The 21,039-nt window shown below is 31.9% G+C and overlaps 1 protein-coding gene across 3 annotated transcripts in view; it reads left to right on the forward strand.

The window, feature by feature from the left end:
- LOC127704631 (MAM and LDL-receptor class A domain-containing protein 2-like) overlaps nt 1–20,678 on the forward strand; it is a 163,859-nt gene extending 143,181 nt beyond the window's left edge. The window contains exons 21-24 of one of the 3 annotated variants that reach the window (XM_052208758.1): nt 15,711–15,802; nt 18,872–19,001; nt 19,246–19,424; nt 20,051–20,678. In XM_052208758.1, coding sequence (XP_052064718.1) covers nt 15,711–15,802; nt 18,872–19,001; nt 19,246–19,424; nt 20,051–20,137 — 488 coding nt within the window. In that variant the 3' untranslated portion in view covers nt 20,138–20,678. The remainder of the gene's footprint in view (nt 1–15,710; nt 15,803–18,871; nt 19,002–19,245; nt 19,425–20,050) is intronic. The other 2 variants (XM_052208757.1, XM_052208760.1) reach the window with 2 other exon arrangements.
- The last annotated feature ends 361 nt before the right edge of the window (nt 20,679–21,039 follow it).

Consider the following 21,039-nt stretch of genomic DNA (forward strand, 5'->3'; position numbering starts at 1 on the left):
TTTTTTTTGGGTTGCTTTCTCATTTGCATATATAACACCTCTTTTTATTCATTTTTAGTAAGTCACTATCGACTATTTAAATACATGCATATGTTTTGATCAATTCTAAGTTGATGAAGAAAAATGTGAAGTTACCAAGGGGTCAATTAAAAACCACAAAGTCGAAGAAAAGACAACATGGCCAAAATAAAAAGGACGAACATTCAGGTCTACAAAACACTACACAATAATCTAGAATTGAGTAACACGAACCCCAGAATAAACCGGCATGAATTCAGGCACTTCTGAAACTTAATCTCTCTAGATAAGTTAGATTAATATTATACGGCTGAGACCTCTTTTTTATTCCCCGTTTGTATTTATTCAGTTTTTCATACTTTCCAACTCTGAAATATCTTACTGAAATGTAATTCAGATAACGACGGTGTTCGATTTTTGTTTGTATCAATTGAAATTTCAATATCATTTGGATGTGTATTCAATTACAAAGAAAATAAAAAAAAGTACATATTCCACCCGTAGAAAAGTAGAACTATTCAATTGAAACCACATTTCCAAAGTCTCTACTTTTGCATTGTTTTATTTGTTCCATACATATCATAAACAAATAGGATCTAAAGCTGAAATAGCTCGTTTTTGATATTGTAGGTGTTCCAACTAAATCTTCAATAGTTTGACCGCATCAAATTCTCTTTACAAAATTTAAAACACTGTTAGAAAATGATACAACATTTGTTCTTGTAGGATGCTTCGTTTTGCTAGCAAAATGGGAAAACTTTAAAAACACACACAATGATAAAACAGTTTGATACGATACTTTCGTATTAAAATGCCTAGGTTTTGACCAATGTATAAGGAAAAAAACCTACTTCATCTGCTCAATCAAACATTTTTTTTATGTATTAGTATCTTTCAACGTTTAGCTTTCGTCATTTCGAAGACAATGTAAATTTTAAGACTATGGGAAATGTATATCCGTCTTACATCATCAATGGTAGAATTTGAAAATCAAATTAAATTTGTTTTTATTTTCTATCCTTCAAGGAATTCAATTTTGAAAGCTCGCATACCTGAGGATAACGGGTTACAGCAACTGTTTCAATGTCTTTGTACTTTTTCCTAATTCCGCAGATTGAAACCACCGTTTTGAGTTATCTTCCTGAGGAATGTGAGGTTCTGTCATCTATATGTGTATATATAAAAAAAAATTCAGATGTTGGTAAATGTCAGTGAGACAGCAACTCAACAATAAAGATATACTTTGAATTTGAAATGTTATAGACAGTAATAACAGAACATTCAGTATAATAAATAAAGTAACACATATCTGAGAGGGTGATAGAGCAGATTGTTACCCCTCGAAAAGACATTGTCAACCTTGGCTTCGCCTCAGTTGACAATGTTTTTCGGGGTAACAATCTGCTCTATCACCCTCTCAGCTATGTGTTATTTATATAATATCTTCCGGTCGAGGAATATTAAATCAGTGTCAAACTTTTTATAGCATATAATGACATCATGAAAATCAAATTTGTTTCACAAAATCCAATAACTACCAGACATTCTCATTTTAGATTTGTAAATGTTTTTTAAAATATTTTGTTTTATATATTTCAGATGTTTAGAAGAACAGGAAAAGTAATATTATTATTTGTATTAATCACAGTACTGACTGGTGTATCAAGATCATATCCAGGTACAGGAGTCTAGACCCCCTCTAAATTAGTGTATGACATATATCAAAAAGATTTAATACTCTTTAAGCTGAGACAAGGTATCCCTGAAGCAGAACCGTTTTAACTCTTTCCTTTCGTAATGAAACACAAACAAAAACAAAACAACCTTTGTTTTCTTCGATAATCTTTGCAATTTTAAACATATGTCATCAGATCTCAGCTATATCCTACCAAAACTTCGTCCTTGCTATTAAACTGGTGGCAAAAATAGTATATAGAAATACTATCTTAAATTGCAAGCAAGATGAAATTTTATAAGATTAATCGATTTGTGGTTACTTAACATCCAGTGGCAAATATTACATGTATATACAGGACAAAAATACGGTTATGTGGTATCAGTATATCCTTCTTTGTAGAAGATCAAACTGCTTAGTTTCATTACATCTTAACGTGTTAGCTCACGATGTGAACGTCTGGGGACATTTTTCACTTCACGGAAATATGTCAGGTCGTGGATTTATATCCGAACTACTTAATTTTATTACTGAATTTGTTTTCCTTATTGTACTATATAAAAAAAATGGAAGGATGTGTTTTTTTGTTATTTTTCGATATTCCAATTTCATTAAAAAAAATGGAGAAGTCATGGAATAAAACATTTATTTCCCTTGATAAAAAGAGCTATTGAAATGAGTGACTTGTGAATAGATATATGGTCACTACAGGTCTTCTTCCGACCGGCAGTAAAACCCTTGCCAAAGTGGGACGTCCATTTGGCTGTGCGGAATGTACAAGTACGCAGCCACATCCGGTCAGAATGGGGACGTTAAATCCGATGCCTCGTGAAGAGAATAGCAAAATAATGGACAAAGCAATATCCACAGTTGATGATAGGAATATTGTATTCGAAATTGCTCCTTAACCAATAGTTGGGTTTGAATGAATATCCAAAAATTGTTCACCTATTTTTTTTTTTTTTTATCTGAATCATCTTAGGCGAACTTGTGACAGTGGTTAGGCTTCTTGTATCCGTAACTGTGTCTTATCTTCGTGCTATATTGTAGTGATTTTTTGCACTGAAATTAACTATCATACTGTCACTTTACATCTAATCTTAATTCAATGTTTTTGTGTGTGAGGAGAGGGCTCCTATACAAAATAAATGGACTTTGCAATATTTATAAAATGAAGCTTGTATTCCTACTTACTCAAACACCATTTATGGAATTCAATTAAATTTTCACAGAAATTCTAGTACCGCTCCAAGCTACTATACACGTAGGTTTTTTTTTTTTCATTTTTAGCTTTCTCATACCAAAACGTAGACTCTTATCATATCTATACAAACGAGGGGCGCGGAAGTTACGTTTACATTTTCTCCTGTTTCAATCCGGTGTTTTTCTTATGCGTTTGATATCTGGTCCAGTTTAATATTTATAATTTCATACACACAGGACAGTTGAAGTTAAGGCAAACACATTTCATTGTTTTTGACAAAGGCGCATGTGCCATTTTCTATCTTTTATTTGGGGGTCATGGAATGATTTGATGTATTTTGATTAAATGCCGTTTGGATGCTGTCTCAGTTACATATACTCGAAATCTCTTCTACAGCAATCAAAACATTGGTCACATTTCATAAACAGTATAATTATTTTTTTAAAGTAATCCATACAAAATTACGAGCTGCATACATAATATCAACATAAAGTTTCCGTGTAAACGACTGGATTCGTAATACTAGTATACAGGAATGGTATTTACACGGGTTAAATTTTGCTTAGCATGAGACTTGAATATTAAAGAAAATCTTATTGTTTGAGTCTATGAGACGACAAATTTTGTTCCTTGGTAAATATGTCAGTCCAGAGGCCTATATGATCTTTTTTATCAAGGTTTGAGATTTTTTTCACAAAACAATTTTTTTACCAAAATTGAGTGTACATGTAGGTTACTCTTGAATGTGATACATTACGAAGGTTTATTCTCGAGAGTTTTTTTTTTAAATGAGCCAAAGAATTAAGTGAAATAGGCGAAAATGTAGATGTTATCTCTCTCTCTCTCGATCTATTTGATGTTATAACATTCGATATATAATATCGACTATTGTTATCGATAATCAATGACAAACACGTTAAAGTAAATCGTTCGGTATTATCAAAAACATACCGAGGTACGCATATCCAAAATGTTATGAATTTCATCCTAACTAGTTTGAAAGGTTCATATGAAATCAAATTTATTTCTTTTCTGGGAAGAACGTGAGCCATCTGTAGAAAATTAGGATGACATTTTATTTTCCTGTTATAAAGAAGACTTTTTTGTTAAATAAACTGAATGTGACTTTTTTCCTTTGTTATACTGGTTATTTCAAGCATTCCTGTCAAGTTTTGTCATAATCAGTTCAATAGTTTGGGAAAAATCTAGTATAATGTAAGGCGACATCTGCAGCGATTCGAGCTAAATTTCTTCGAAAAATCCAAACCAAGCCGCATCATGATAGAATATAGTGTGGACCAATAAATGATCAAATATTTATCTCATCTGCCTACAAACAGTTGGATATGATACAAAAGATGACTTTAGGATGATAAATACTACCAATGGACCTCTTTGTCTTCCTTATAAGGTCTCTTTTGGTCCATTTATACCTCTCATTTCCTCAAAATTTCTACTTTATAGGCCAATAAATAAAAATTTTGGGGTAACTTTCACTCATTTATGATAGAAATGTTATAATAAATGATAAATTGAAGTATTCAAGCTGAATGAACTATCCGTATAAAAGTTTACTGTCTCCAAGGAGGTTTCAATAAGTCCTTACGTAAAACTTAAATTTACGCCGCGTTCCAGAGAGGGACATAAAAAGCTTCTCTTTTGGTGAATAATTTGTTGTTACTGCTTTAAAAATAATTTCATTTACTTAAAACTATATATTTATTAAAGTATTTCTTAGGAAAAATTTTCTAGTATAGCAGAATATAAGAAAAAAGGAGAAAAAGCTCCCCAAAACTCTAAGTATGGCTTATTCTGTCAACTAATATTCATGGTAAAGTCCTATTTCAAGGAAATTTTCTCATAAAATGTGTTTTGGAGACTCAATCCACTCAGAATATTTCATTATTAGTAATATTTCACTTAAATAGCAAGAAATTTTAACACATGAGAGTACTCACAAGGTCAAATGTGCATGTACAGCTTCCCATATTTTTGTTAAATAAACTGAATGTGACTTTTTTCCTTTGTTATACTGGTTATTTCAAGCATTCCTGTCAAGTTTTGTCATAATCAGTTCAATAGTTTGGGAAAAATCTAGTATAATGTAAGGCGACATCTGCAGCGATTCGAGCTAAATTTCTTCGAAAAATCCAAACCAAGCCGCATCATGATAGAATATAGTGTGGACCAATAAATGATCAAATATTTATCTCATCTGCCTACAAACAGTTGGATATGATACAAAAGATGACTTTAGGATGATAAATACTACCAATGGACCTCTTTGTCTTCCTTATAAGGTCTCTTTTGGTCCATTTATACCTCTCATTTCCTCAAAATTTCTACTTTATAGGCCAATAAATAAAAATTTTGGGGTAACTTTCACTCATTTATGATAGAAATGTTATAATAAATGATAAATTGAAGTATTCAAGCTGAATGAACTATCCGTATAAAAGTTTACTGTCTCCAAGGAGGTTTCAATAAGTCCTTACGTAAAACTTAAATTTACGCCGCGTTCCAGAGAGGGACATAAAAAGCTTCTCTTTTGGTGAACAATTTGTTGTTACTGCTTTAAAAATAATTTCATTTACTTAAAACTATATATTTATTAAAGTATTTCTTAGGAAACATTTTCTAGTATAGCAGAATATAAGAAAAAAGGAGAAAAAGCTCCCCAAAACTCTAAGTATGGCTTATTCTGTCAACTAATATTCATGGTAAAGTCCTATTTCAAGGAAATTTTCTCATAAAATGTGTTTTGGAGACTCAATCCACTCAGAATATTTCATTATTAGTAATATTTCACTTAAATAGCAAGAAATTTTAACACATGAGAGTACTCACAAGGTCAAATGTGCATGTACAGCTTCCCATATTAGGTGTAATACCACCATTGATTTTCCCCTATTAGTCTTTGTTAAATTTGCACTTTTCAAAAAATTGTGCAGAATTTATCTTAGTTTCAAATAAAGAAATACTTGGCATGAGTAAAGTTTGATCCTGTCCAGTACTATAGAAAAAATTTCACATAACATTTCATTGCATATAAGAAAATAACCATCACTGGAAGTTAACCAATCAAATTTTCCCCCTTTTTTAACCTGTATACAAGCTTTAGTAACCATGTAACCTCAAGTTTCCAAAATATTTCATAGAAACCCCAAATAAAAAAATAATGGTGCTTTGAAATACCCAAGATATATGTTTATGACCCAGAAATGTTTTACTGCAATGAAATGTAGGATCAATTACCTACAACTGTCAAATTCAAGGGAATATTTTTTTTCGACCTATTTTCGTATGCAACTGGATGTGACGTACTATGATTTGGTGGTATTACACCTAAAGAAGACTTTTTTGTTAAATAAACTGAATGTGACTTTTTTCCTTTGTTATACTGGTTATTTCAAGCATTCCTGTCAAGTTTTGTCATAATCAGTTCAATAGTTTGGGAAAAATCTAGTATAATGTAAGGCGACATCTGCAGCGATTCGAGCTAAATTTCTTCGAAAAATCCAAACCAAGCCGCATCATGATAGAATATAGTGTGGACCAATAAATGATCAAATATTTATCTCATCTGCCTACAAACAGTTGGATATGATACAAAAGATGACTTTAGGATGATAAATACTACCAATGGACCTCTTTGTCTTCCTTATAAGGTCTCTTTTGGTCCATTTATACCTCTCATTTCCTCAAAATTTCTACTTTATAGGCCAATAAATAAAAATTTTGGGGTAACTTTCACTCATTTATGATAGAAATGTTATAATAAATGATAAATTGAAGTATTCAAGCTGAATGAACTATCCGTATAAAAGTTTACTGTCTCCAAGGAGGTTTCAATAAGTCCTTACGTAAAACTTAAATTTACGCCGCGTTCCAGAGAGGGACATAAAAAGCTTCTCTTTTGGTGAATAATTTGTTGTTACTGCTTTAAAAATAATTTCATTTACTTAAAACTATATATTTATTAAAGTATTTCTTAGGAAAAATTTTCTAGTATAGCAGAATATAAGAAAAAAGGAGAAAAAGCTCCCCAAAACTCTAAGTATGGCTTATTCTGTCAACTAATATTCATGGTAAAGTCCTATTTCAAGGAAATTTTCTCATAAAATGTGTTTTGGAGACTCAATCCACTCAGAATATTTCATTATTAGTAATATTTCACTTAAATAGCAAGAAATTTTAACACATGAGAGTACTCACAAGGTCAAATGTGCATGTACAGCTTCCCATATTAAAGAAGACTTTTTTGTTAAATAAACTGAATGTGACTTTTTTCCTTTGTTATACTGGTTATTTCAAGCATTCCTGTCAAGTTTTGTCATAATCAGTTCAATAGTTTGGGAAAAATCTAGTATAATGTAAGGCGACATCTGCAGCGATTCGAGCTAAATTTCTTCGAAAAATCCAAACCAAGCCGCATCATGATAGAATATAGTGTGGACCAATAAATGATCAAATATTTATCTCATCTGCCTACAAACAGTTGGATATGATACAAAAGATGACTTTAGGATGATAAATACTACCAATGGACCTCTTTGTCTTCCTTATAAGGTCTCTTTTGGTCCATTTATACCTCTCATTTCCTCAAAATTTCTACTTTATAGGCCAATAAATAAAAATTTTGGGGTAACTTTCACTCATTTATGATAGAAATGTTATAATAAATGATAAATTGAAGTATTCAAGCTGAATGAACTATCCGTATAAAAGTTTACTGTCTCCAAGGAGGTTTCAATAAGTCCTTACGTAAAACTTAAATTTACGCCGCGTTCCAGAGAGGGACATAAAAAGCTTCTCTTTTGGTGAATAATTTGTTGTTACTGCTTTAAAAATAATTTCATTTACTTAAAACTATATATTTATTAAAGTATTTCTTAGGAAAAATTTTCTAGTATAGCAGAATATAAGAAAAAAGGAGAAAAAGCTCCCCAAAACTCTAAGTATGGCTTATTCTGTCAACTAATATTCATGGTAAAGTCCTATTTCAAGGAAATTTTCTCATAAAATGTGTTTTGGAGACTCAATCCACTCAGAATATTTCATTATTAGTAATATTTCACTTAAATAGCAAGAAATTTTAACACATGAGAGTACTCACAAGGTCAAATGTGCATGTACAGCTTCCCATATTAGGTGTAATACCACCATTGATTTTCCCCTATTAGTCTTTGTTAAATTTGCACTTTTCAAAAAATTGTGCAGAATTTATCTTTGTTTCAAATAAAGAAATACTTGGCATGAGTAAAGTTTGATCCTGTCCAGTACTATAGAAAAAATTTCACATAACATTTCATTGCATATAAGAAAATAACCATCACTGGAAGTTAACCAATCAAATTTTCCCCCTTTTTTAACCTGTATACAAGCTTTAGTAACCATGTAACCTCAAGTTTCCAAAATATTTCATAGAAACCCCAAATAAAAAAATAATGGTGCTTTGAAATACCCAAGATATATGTTTATGACCCAGAAATGTTTTACTGCAATGAAATGTAGGATCAATTACCTACAACTGTCAAATTCAAGGGAATATTTTTTTTCGACCTATTTTCGTATGCAACTGGATGTGACGTACTATGATTTGGTGGTATTACACCTAAAGAAGACTTTTTTGTTAAATAAACTGAATGTGACTTTTTTCCTTTGTTATACTGGTTATTTCAAGCATTCCTGTCAAGTTTTGTCATAATCAGTTCAATAGTTTGGGAAAAATCTAGTATAATGTAAGGCGACATCTGCAGCGATTCGAGCTAAATTTCTTCGAAAAATCCAAACCAAGCCGCATCATGATAGAATATAGTGTGGACCAATAAATGATCAAATATTTATCTCATCTGCCTACAAACAGTTGGATATGATACAAAAGATGACTTTAGGATGATAAATACTACCAATGGACCTCTTTGTCTTCCTTATAAGGTCTCTTTTGGTCCATTTATACCTCTCATTTCCTCAAAATTTCTACTTTATAGGCCAATAAATAAAAATTTTGGGGTAACTTTCACTCATTTATGATAGAAATGTTATAATAAATGATAAATTGAAGTATTCAAGCTGAATGAACTATCCGTATAAAAGTTTACTGTCTCCAAGGAGGTTTCAATAAGTCCTTACGTAAAACTTAAATTTACGCCGCGTTCCAGAGAGGGACATAAAAAGCTTCTCTTTTGGTGAATAATTTGTTGTTACTGCTTTAAAAATAATTTCATTTACTTAAAACTATATATTTATTAAAGTATTTCTTAGGAAAAATTTTCTAGTATAGCAGAATATAAGAAAAAAGGAGAAAAAGCTCCCCAAAACTCTAAGTATGGCTTATTCTGTCAACTAATATTCATGGTAAAGTCCTATTTCAAGGAAATTTTCTCATAAAATGTGTTTTGGAGACTCAATCCACTCAGAATATTTCATTATTAGTAATATTTCACTTAAATAGCAAGAAATTTTAACACATGAGAGTACTCACAAGGTCAAATGTGCATGTACAGCTTCCCATATTAGGTGTAATACCACCATTGATTTTCCCCTATTAGTCTTTGTTAAATTTGCACTTTTCAAAAAATTGTGCAGAATTTATCTTTGTTTCAAATAAAGAAATACTTGGCATGAGTAAAGTTTGATCCTGTCCAGTACTATAGAAAAAATTTCACATAACATTTCATTGCATATAAGAAAATAACCATCACTGGAAGTTAACCAATCAAATTTTCCCCCTTTTTTAACCTGTATACAAGCTTTAGTAACCATGTAACCTCAAGTTTCCAAAATATTTCATAGAAACCCCAAATAAAAAAATAATGGTGCTTTGAAATACCCAAGATATATGTTTATGACCCAGAAATGTTTTACTGCAATGAAATGTAGGATCAATTACCTACAACTGTCAAATTCAAGGGAATATTTTTTTTCGACCTATTTTCGTATGCAACTGGATGTGACGTACTATGATTTGGTGGTATTACACCTAATAGGGTGGAACAAAGCCTTGATAGACTGTTTATTTGGTTTCAGTTCTTAATATAGGACAGCGATAATGCAATTATGGGATTTCGTCCAGTAGTATCTTAAAACCGGTATAAGAAACAAGCGTAAAGGTTGTTAATTATTATATGATATTTACATTCTTTGAGTGTGTCTAACATATACAGCGTATGTTCTCACTTTCACCAAATGAACGATGTAGGAGTCGAAAAATAAAATAGTTTTTTAAAACTCAAAAAACTGTGGCACATGTTGTAAACTAATTGAATGGGGTTTTGATAATTCAGGTCTTGAATTCATCTATTGCAGTAATATTAATAATCGGCCTTTCTTAAATCATGAAATATATGAACAAAATCATTGTTCCTCAAAATATGCAGACGTGATTAAGTTTTAAATTTCTAGCTTGACAACATTTTTGTTAATTATGGCAAGATAATGTATCGTCAAATTATGGAAATTCCTGAGGGCACTAGCTGCACACCTCTTAATCGATCTTTTTCTTAACTGTAATGAATCTTCTTGCATAAAAAATTCAGAAAGGAAAAAATTAAAATTCTCACAAAATAATGATGGGTACTGGAGCGATGAATCAAAGGAGTCATGTCGGCAAGTCAGCCAATACTCCATCTGCCAGACCAAAATCTTTGTATCTGTGACAGAATTTACTAAAGGTTTTAATCTGTTGTTACGAAAAACCTGACTTAGACAATGGAAGTGACTTAACTTCTTTTGTCCCAAACCTAAAACAGACGGTAAAACATTTTGTTGTATCTACGTCTAGTTGAGTTTACATTGTGATATACAATGAAATTTTAGTTGAAAATTTAAAATGAATACAGTTTAATATGACTTATATTTAAAATAAAGCTAAACTGAAATATTGGATAATGCTTGATTTTACAAAGAAAATTTTAAGAAGAGTATACCTGTTTTTTTTTCCAATGTCACATCGATATTTCTGCCATTCATAAATATATTAACAGTTTTACCGTTGAGCGCGACACAATGTCATGGTGTATGTTTATACTCCTGCAAAGGAGAAGAATATTTGAGTTCATTATCTCAATGTAGTTTTAAAAGGTAATGTTTTATGGAGTTATAACTTTCATTAGTATTTGCTTATATGTGAAGAGAAGGACAATTCCTGAAACATGTACTTTTATATGTATGAACATCAAATAAAAGTTGAATCATCGTAAAACATACAGAAATGTATTGTGTGCTTTACTCAATGCTCTTCAACTTCGTGCTTTATTTGGCTTTTTTAACTTGTTTGGATTCGAGCGTCACTGATGAGTCTTTTGTAGACGAAACGCGCGTCTGGCGTAAATACAAAATTTAATCCTGGTATCTATGATGAGTTTATTTACTAGTATATATGTTAGCTAAATAGTCAGTTCTTCTGTACTGACATAATTTATAACGTCTTTAAATTGCCGGTAATGAATTAAGAAATTATTAAGAAACTAATGTTCCAACTCCATAGGACAAAGTTGACATTTAACGAATGTGGCTATTTTTGGGTGCATTTTGGTCACATAGCTCTCAAATGTTTGGGTGCCTATTGGTCACATAGCTCTCAAATGTTTGGGAGCCTTTTGGTCACATAGCTCTCAAATGTTTGGGTGCCTTTTGGTCACATAGCTCTCAAATGTTTGGGAGCCTTTTGGTCACAAAGCTCTCAAATGTTTGGGTGCCTTTTGGTCACATAGCTCGCCTTTTGGTCACATAGCTCTCAAATGTTTGGGAGCCTTTTGGTCATATAGCTCTCAAATGTTTGGGAGCCTTTTGATCACATAGCTCTCAAATGTTTGGGTGCCTTTTGGTCACATAGCTCTCAAATGTTTGGGTGCCTTTGGGAGCCTTTTGGTCACATAGCTCTCAAATGTTTGGGTCCCTTTTGGTCATATAGTTCTCAAATGTTTGGGAGCCTTTTGGTCACATAGCTCCCAAATGTTTGAGTGCCTTTTTGTCACATAGCTCTCAAATGTTTGGGTGCCTTTGGGAGCCTTTTGGTCACATAGCTCTCAAATGTTTGGGTGCCTTTTGGTCACATTGCTCTCAAATGTTTGGGTGCCTTTTGGTCGCATAGCTCTCAAATGTTTGGGAGCCTTTTGGTCACATAGCTCTTAAATGTTTGGTTGCCTTTGGGAGCCTTTTGGTCACATAGCTCTCAAATGTTTGGGTGCCTTTTGGTCACATAGCTCTCAAATGTTTGGGTGCCTTTTGGTCACATAGCTATCAAATGTTTGGGTGCATTTTGGTCACATAGCTCTCTCATGTTTGGGTTTGAGTGTTCCTGGTGAAGGTTAATCCAGAATACCGCTTGGTACGCACATTATTATTAGTGTAATTTTTAACATATAATAATCACTTGTCCATTGGAAAAGTTATTTTTAATATTTAGTTACAGTTTATATTTGATGATAAGGTATTATACATATGCAATGAACAGAACATAAGCTTCAAATGTAGAGACAGATTCTTCCTGAAAATTCTTAGTTTGACATTTGACATTCAATTAGTTACTATTTGTATATAATCATGTTAAGTCGTGATATTTTGGCGTGTTAGCTGTAACAACATTATCTCTTAAAATCCTTAAATCAAATGTTTGTATCGTCATATATCCCTTTATGATTTCAACCTGAAACATTTGACAAATCACAGATCTTATCGTGTTATAATTCAATCTCTGTTGTCGTCAGATGCTTTCTTGTCGATTATAAAAAATTAAGTTCCTGATTAAAACTTATTTTACGATGACCATAAAGTTCGAAAATAAAAGCATTCCTCTTAAAGTAATGATAGATAAACTCGACGGGAACTTTATTGTCTTGGCAAAGCTCGAAATACAAATACTGAAATACACCATCAAATTATATTTATTCCACAGTCAATTCAAATCAGATACATATGTGGACAAAAAGTCACGACATGAGACAGTGGTATAATACAATTTTATGTTCTTTGAGTTGGTTTAGTGTCAAGAGAATAATTTTGCAAATTGAGAAAGTTATAGCTTCAAAATTTCTAACAAAAGTAACGGTTTGAATTTATACATGATTGAATACTATGAAGATAAATCAGACTAGCATTTTTGCTGCATATTGGTTATTATAATTTCTTGAAATAAATAAAGAAGTGTGTTAACAGGCAATGTATGTTAGTTTGTGTAGTGTGTTATTGGCTGTTTGTTATTGACTTATACGCCACATCTCCATTAATTCGTGTTTAATTTACACACAGAGTTTATTAAGTTTGCATAAAATGAGAAGATGCGGAAAAAGACAATTCAATCTTGTTAATTTTGCGAAAGGTTGCCGTAAGGATTTACAAAATGTTAAAGAATTACAAGCTTAAATAAAAATACCTTTCTATAAAACTTCTCGACAGTTTTGAAGAGAGGTAAGAACTGACTCTCAACAGTACATTGGTAATCATACAAAACCTCATTATAAAGCTTACTATAGGATATGAGTTTTGCTTGTAATTGAAGGCACGGTAAGGCCACTAGATATGTCCAAAGTGAAAACGACAATATCTTTTTAAATTTGATATTAAATTTGATCTTTTATCATTAATTTTTCAGCGATGGACAACAGTGCGTATGACGTCATATCGGGAGATGCAGAGTTATATGGACTTGATAAAAGATATAAATGGAAGTAAGCTCTTACGTATAAAATAGAGAAATATCATGGCATTGTTTCCAACTTAATTATTATGAATAGTTTTCCAATAATAATCTGAAGTGTAATACATCCAGCTCATTACAGACAGCTTGGAGAACAAATTAAAATGTCTCTGTGAAGACATGGTCAATTTTGTATTCGTGTCTTTCATTTTTGCTTATGTACTTTGTCTATAGAGTGTCTACATGCTATTTTGCTTTTCTTTGTTGGATTAGTTTTGTTTTTATATTGATTAAGATTATATTAAAATGTTGACTGCTGTACGCCAATTTTTTGACATTTTTACGTATCATGTCTGTTTATTTTGCTCACACATTGTTGTCAATATAAGGAATTCTATGCGACTGTCATAAAGTGAGAGGTTTGGCTAGCTATAAAACCAGGTTTAATCCACCATTTTCTACATTAGGAAATGCCTGTACCAAGTCAGGAATATGAAAGTTGTTTTCCATTCGTTTGATGTGTTTGAGATTTTGATTTTGCCATTTTATAAAGGACTTTCCGTTTTGAATTTCCCTTGGAGTTCGGTATTTTTGTTATTTCACATTTTTTCAATATTACTCCCCAATTTTGTGTAAACTGGTTTGATGCAATGTGAATAAAATTGAGAATGGAAATAGGGAATGTGTCAAAGAGACAACAACCCGACCAAAGTGCAGAAAACAGCCCAAGGCCACCTATGGGTCTTCAACACAGCGAGGAAATCCCGCACCCGGAGGCGGGCTTCAGCTGGCCCCTGAACAAAAATGTGTCCTACTTCAGTGAAAATGGACGTCACACCAAACTCCAAAACATCTAAATGAACTAAAATTGAAAAAACATTCAAGACTAACAAAGGCCAGAGGCTCCTGACTTGGGACAGGCGCAAAAATGCACTTTTCACCTGTGTCTAGCTGAAAGTTAACTGGTACGTCGTTGACGTTGATTGTTTCGGTCCATTCATCGGTATTCAATTCTGAATCATCAATTGTAGCAACAAAAAGTTCATCATCATCAGATTCACTGCATATGTCTAAAGTGTGCATTTTCTTTGATGATTTGTTTGATGACAGACATACGGACGCAAAGTGGTTATATTTATGGCATTTGTTGCACTGTTTCCCAAATGCAGGACATTTTCTACGCTCATGTTTACCTCCACAGTTTTTGCATTTGTTTGCGAAATTGGGTGATTGCCCCTTGTTATTTTGAGGTGGTCCCCTTTGTGGTGTGTATTGCTTGCCATACTTTTTACCTGATGTAAAATTATTTGATCTTGATCCTTGTTTGTTAAACATGTTGATGGTTTTATCTTCGCTTTCCATAGTTTTAAGTTGTGCCTTTGAAATTTCATAAGTTCTAGCGAAATTTATAGCCTTTTCTAACAAGAGATCGGACCCTTCAGTAATTTTTCCCGAACTTTGTGGTCTTTAGTTCCAAAAACAATGGCATCACGGACCATTTCCACCGACGTCGCATATCCACAATCTTTTACCAATATTTTAAGGTCGGTGAGGTATTCTTTGAAAGTGTCAATGTCTTTTTGTACACGGCTTGAAAAATTGTATCGTGAATAGATCTTGTTTGATTTAGGGCGGACGTGTTTTTCAAAGTTCTGATAGTACACTTCGAGTTTCTTTTTGTCATCTTCCGAGAGATCCCAGCTTGAATATATGTCCCTACCTTTGTTGCCTATCCATATCATTAGATAGTTACATTTTTGAAACCTATAACTATATGCCTTTTGGTTTTTTTTACGTACATTTGTGTCTCCTTGACGTATACCCTACATCTGTTTTTATTACGGTTAAAATATGTAAGTTCGTATAATCAAATTGTATTTTAATTGCACGTCTTTCATTCTGAAGTGTTGAATATGCAAAACGATTATATAACAGTATCTAAAGCAGCATTCATATTGTATTTTCTTCTTTTTTAAATGATTTTCATAAATGTCTCTTACTACGAACTTATATGCTTGGTTAACCATTTGGTTACATGGAATTAAGAATCTAGTCGTTATATATAGGTTTTCATAATTTTTATGAGTGAATATATTAAGCATTCTTTTGTATGATGGTTTTAAACCTGTGTAAAGATAAATATATGCATGTTTCAATATTATTTTTTTTTGTAGGTTTGTCCTATAACTGTGGCTTTGAACAAGGACAAGAGTGTATTTTCCAAAATATTCTAGGCGACAATTTTGACTGGACTTTAGGTCATTCAGTAAGTATTATTCAGAATATGAACTAAGGTTATGTAGGAGTATGTAAGATTCCATATAACATTAAGATATTTCCTCCAAATTTGTATAAACGATCGAAGATGAATGTCTGCCTTTGTCTCTTAAATAAAACAAATAAAAAAGTTGATGAAATTGTGATCAACATTTTTTAATTCATTTTGAAATATCAGAAAATCAGTACAATTTTTAACCTTATTTTGTACTTAATTTTCCGTCGTGTTGTTCATGTAAGTGATGTCTGATTCGGTAGGTCACATTCGAAGGAAAGAGGACGGGATTGTAATTATCTGTCGTCATCATTAATTTTTACACTATATGTGATATGGAATGAAGTGATGAAAACATAATCAAAAGAGAAGGAAAAGTAATCATTAATTATTTGATTTCTTAATAAGTTAAACCTTGACCTTTTGTAACAGTTCACTCTAATGACTTCTTACGATTTATTTGTATTCGCAGGTTTTTTGGTCTACTAGTATAAAAAGATATTACATTGTTTTTTTGTCAATTGTGAACTGATACCAGTAGACATGTCTTTAAAATGACGACTACAAAATATTGAAAAAGATGTTACTAAATTGTAAAACTTGTGTCTGATCCATTTGTCGTTTTGAACCAAAAAAATATGTTTAAACTAAAAAAAATAGAAACTAAAGCTCGAATTATTTCGTCCAGAAAACACATGTTAACCAACAGCCAATTTACTAATGGTAGGAGTTGTAATATCTCTCTTGCCAGTAAGTTTGATTCATAAACAGTCCATATCAAGAACCCCCCCCCCCCCCACACACCGACATAGATTATCTTGGTCGTATTTGGCATAAATATTTGGAATTTCGGTTTTTAATGCTCTCCAATCTCGTTTTTTGTATTTACCCTTACAACTAATTTGATTCGAGAACCTCTGATGAATCTGAAGACAAAACGACCGTCGGGCGAAACGAATTGGTATCTTGGATGAGCTTTAGTAAACCATTGGGTTGGTGTAGCTGGTAGACGTTTCTTCGTCGATGGTTTTACCAGTCCATTAGTCAGCATCTTTATGTTGACAAACAAAATCCTTTATATTTTTACTTTGTACATGTACTGTTTTTAAAAGAGAGGAAAAAGATACCGAAGGATTAATCAAACTCATAAGTATATTTTAAGTTACAATGCCAAAGCAAAACGAAAAACGACGAAAAGACAAGTAATAAAAGTGTAGTTATTCAAAACACTAAGGGTTTTCTACCCCCGGGCAAAATGAACTTAGTCGTATTATACACAACTTTTCAGAATTTTCTGTTTTTGTGCTCTTCAACTTTGTATTTGATTTTGTCTGCCTACTGATGTCATTCGATTCGAGCCCTACTAATGAGTCTCATATAGACAATGGCGTACAAAATTTTAAGTCCAGTATCTTTGAGGAGTTTTTCAAGAATTCTGATTTTTGGCGTCATTTTGATTTCTTAATGACAAACTGGATCCCTGTATCCTTAAACTGACAATGTGTATCTGTTTGACATTTACCAAACAACGGTCTGTATCCTTATGTTCCTTATTCAATCCTACATACAGAAATAAATGAACTTTTACTATTTATAACATTTATCATAACCTCGATATGGTTATTGTCCCCATTTCAACATGTGAGCATTTAAAAGCATATCAATTTTGTTATGTCCATAAGGCGAATACACTTTTGAATCATCTGTTGGAATGGGTAATTTGACCTTATGATGTCTTTTGATGTTTATGTGTATCTTGTTGTCCTTTTTCACATAGACCTGAAATCTCATTGTATACATTCAAACAAATTATATAATAAATTTGTTTTGCATGCACACGTATAAAAATTGTGGTTTTTATCCAACGCAATCATAGGTTTGAACGTTGTTTTCAATTTAGACTTGTTTATATTTTTTCGTTTGTATTATATTTGCCTTTGGGTTTATATGATCCGTTCATCCTTTTTCGACTCTTCAAAATTCAAGAGTCTATCCTAAATTGAGGTAAATTATAATGGCCTTCCAAATACCGTTTCGATTCCAAACATCACTGAAGAGACATTGATTGTCGAAATCCGGATATGGTGTACTAATTTTTGCACCTCATATTTGCGGTATACCATCTTTTCCGCAAGTTTATTGTTTTCTGTTTGGTATTACATTAATAATTTTTAAGATCCATTTTGTTACATCTTGTGGTACGTTTATTTGGCAATCGCCAATGGCAGTCAGCAGGGTTTAAGAACATCTGTTGTTCGACCTGTTAGTCAAATGCGTTTTGTTAAAATATACTTTTTCACTTTTTTGGTCTTTTGGAAAATGTTGTTTGTGCTGTATTTAGACCCCTCAACCAAGAAATTTGTTTTGCATGCACACGTATAAAAATTGTTGTTTTTATCCAACGCAATCATAGGTTTGAACGTTTTTTTCAATTTAGACTTGTTTATATTTTTTCGTTTGTATTATATTTGCCTTTGGGTTTATATGATCCGTTCATCCTTTTTCGACTCTTCAAAATTCAAGAGTCTATCCTAAATTGAGGTAAATTATAATGGCCTTCCAAATACCGTTTCGATTCCAAACATCACTGAAGAGACATTGATTGTCGAAATCCGGATATGGTGTACTAATTTTTGCACCTCATATTTGCGGTATACCATCTTTTCCGCAAGTTTATTGTTTTCTGTTTGGTATTAAATTAATAATTTTTAAGATCCATTTTGTTACATCTTGTGGTACGTTTATTTGGCAATCGCCAATGGCAGTCAGCAGGGTTTGAGAACATCTGTTGTTCGACCTGTTAGTCAAATGCGTTTTGTTAAAATATACTTTTTCACTTTTTTGGTCTTTTGGAAAATGTTGTTTGTGCTGTATTTAGACCCCTCAACCAAGAAATTTTTTTTGCATGCACACGTATAAAAATTATTGTTTTTATCCAACGCAATTATAGGTTTGAACGTTGTTTTCAATTTAGACTTGTATATATATATATATATATATATATAGAGAGAGAGAGAGAGAAACCTTAAAATTTTACCAACAAATATTCTTGTTAAAAAACAGGGTCCAACAAAGAACAGAAAAACAGGCCCTACTAATGCATACTCTGGGAGCCAGTATGCGTATATTGAAGTATCTAGAATAAAAATCAATGATTTGGCAGTTTTGTCCTCTATTAATACAGTGCTTCCCGGTAAGTAATTTCACAATGAAATGGTTTGTAAATAATCGTATCTGGATATCTCAGTGTTTCAGTAAACTTTTTCAACAGCATTGCAACTAGTTAGTCAAAGCAGTAAAGTTTGTTTTCATCTTAAATCAAAAACTGTTCAATTCACATTGAATTTTTTTTATTTTTAATGTATCCATTAATTTGATGATAGTATAAACTTAATGTTATACATCTGTAAATTGTTACTTACTTTTGTTGATTGTAGCTTCTACATTTTGTCTACGATTTTACTATCACATGTATGGACGTCATATTGGATCGCTTTCCGTGTTTACACAGGAAAGAGACACAGGAACTTGGTCTTTAGATTGGGATCTGTCTGGCAATAAGGGAAACCAATGGTACCTTGCAAGTGTGGACATTCCTTACCACTTCGACCTTGTTGTATGTATTATTAGAATATATTTTATTAATTTTTATTATTCTGTGCCCAGTAAACACTAGCATGAGATTCACAATTTTAATGAATACCTGCAATTATTTCTCCTGCAATGCGCGTCGTCAGTATATGTACTTGTCCGTTCACCTTTTTACACCTCGTACAAATCAATCTATAAAGCATGATTGACTTTGAAAAAAAAAATAAACAATACTAATATCGATTGAATAAATGTCCCTGTTGATTTTTTTATAATGGTTAAACTTATATTGAGATATTTTACTTACTCAACCTTTTTTGAAGCCATCCAGCTTCTTCGAATTATAAACGTTTTGGTTCTGATAAAACTTTGTTTGCAAAAAAAAAGTTCAAATTGGTAAGAATGCAAAATTACTTTTGTAAAATTTTATTGATCTGGAAATTGCATTAGACCTGTCAAAAAGTGAAATGTTCTTTTTTCGATGTTTATGATTATTTTTGTCTCTCACTGTCAGTTGTGTTTGATTTCATATGACCCGATTTACCTCGAATTATACAAACACTACTTACATGTTATGTTATCTGCATTTCCTCCAAGATGTTAAAAACAAAAATAATAGCTAACAACTTTTGGGCATATTGTTATTTTCAGGTTGAATTTGAAGCTTCAAAGGGAGCAAGGAAGAGCAAAGGTGACATCGCAATTGACGAAATAACGCTCACGAACAATCCATGTTAGCCGTTGAATAGAAACAAGTGCTTGTAATGTAGTTAAAACACCCTTTAGACTTCGATACACTAATTAATCACTTCTGGGGGGATGCCCAAGATAATCAATTGTGCAGTCTTTTTTCATTAATTTTCCATATTTATTAATATATGTGTTCCGTTACTATTTTTAGAAAATTCTGTTTAATATAAATGCGTATGAATGGAAGGTAAAGGCATTGGGGAGGCACATAATTAAGCCAAAAAGTCACCAATTTGGAAAAAAGTATTTTTTAAGTAGAATGTAGAAAAAAGATTAAAATTAAGAAGTACATTTGAGTATTCTTACTTACTTCCAACAATTAATGATCAAAATGACAAAAATAAGGATTTTTAAAATTCTATTTTATGCATTTTCAGTTCAAATTCTGCTTATTGATTTATATAATACAACTGCAGTTATGCTATTCATTGATTCTAGTGTGACATTCTGACACATACCTTTGAAATCTGCTATATAATGTTTTTTGTCAATTTTAATATCTTTTTTAAAATAAATATCTTTTGCATCATTTTCTTTTGTTATTGTAGTTTCATTCATACGGATAAGTTGTATTCCCTCGCAAAAAGACATTAGTACTGCAGCCGCCTGACCTTCATAAGAATGTAAGCCCATTTCATACTTCTGTTATATATATATTAAACATTTGCCTTTGGCAATTCCTTATTTTACTATAATAGCCCGGTTTAAGGTTTAATACAATACTCTCGGACATTTCGCAAAGGATTGTTCTGAAGAAACAAAACTTCTTGTCCATTGAATGATCTTTTCTGACTAATAATTAAAGAAACTTTTTTCTTAAGGTCATTATTTTAACTATTGTTAATCAATCTGTAATTTGGAAGGATTAATATAGTAAAAGCCATTTGCAA

Source organism: Mytilus californianus, unplaced genomic scaffold (genome assembly GCF_021869535.1).
Source record: "Mytilus californianus isolate M0D057914Y unplaced genomic scaffold, xbMytCali1.0.p SCAF_6, whole genome shotgun sequence".
Lineage (NCBI taxonomy): Eukaryota > Metazoa > Mollusca > Bivalvia > Mytilida > Mytilidae > Mytilus > Mytilus californianus.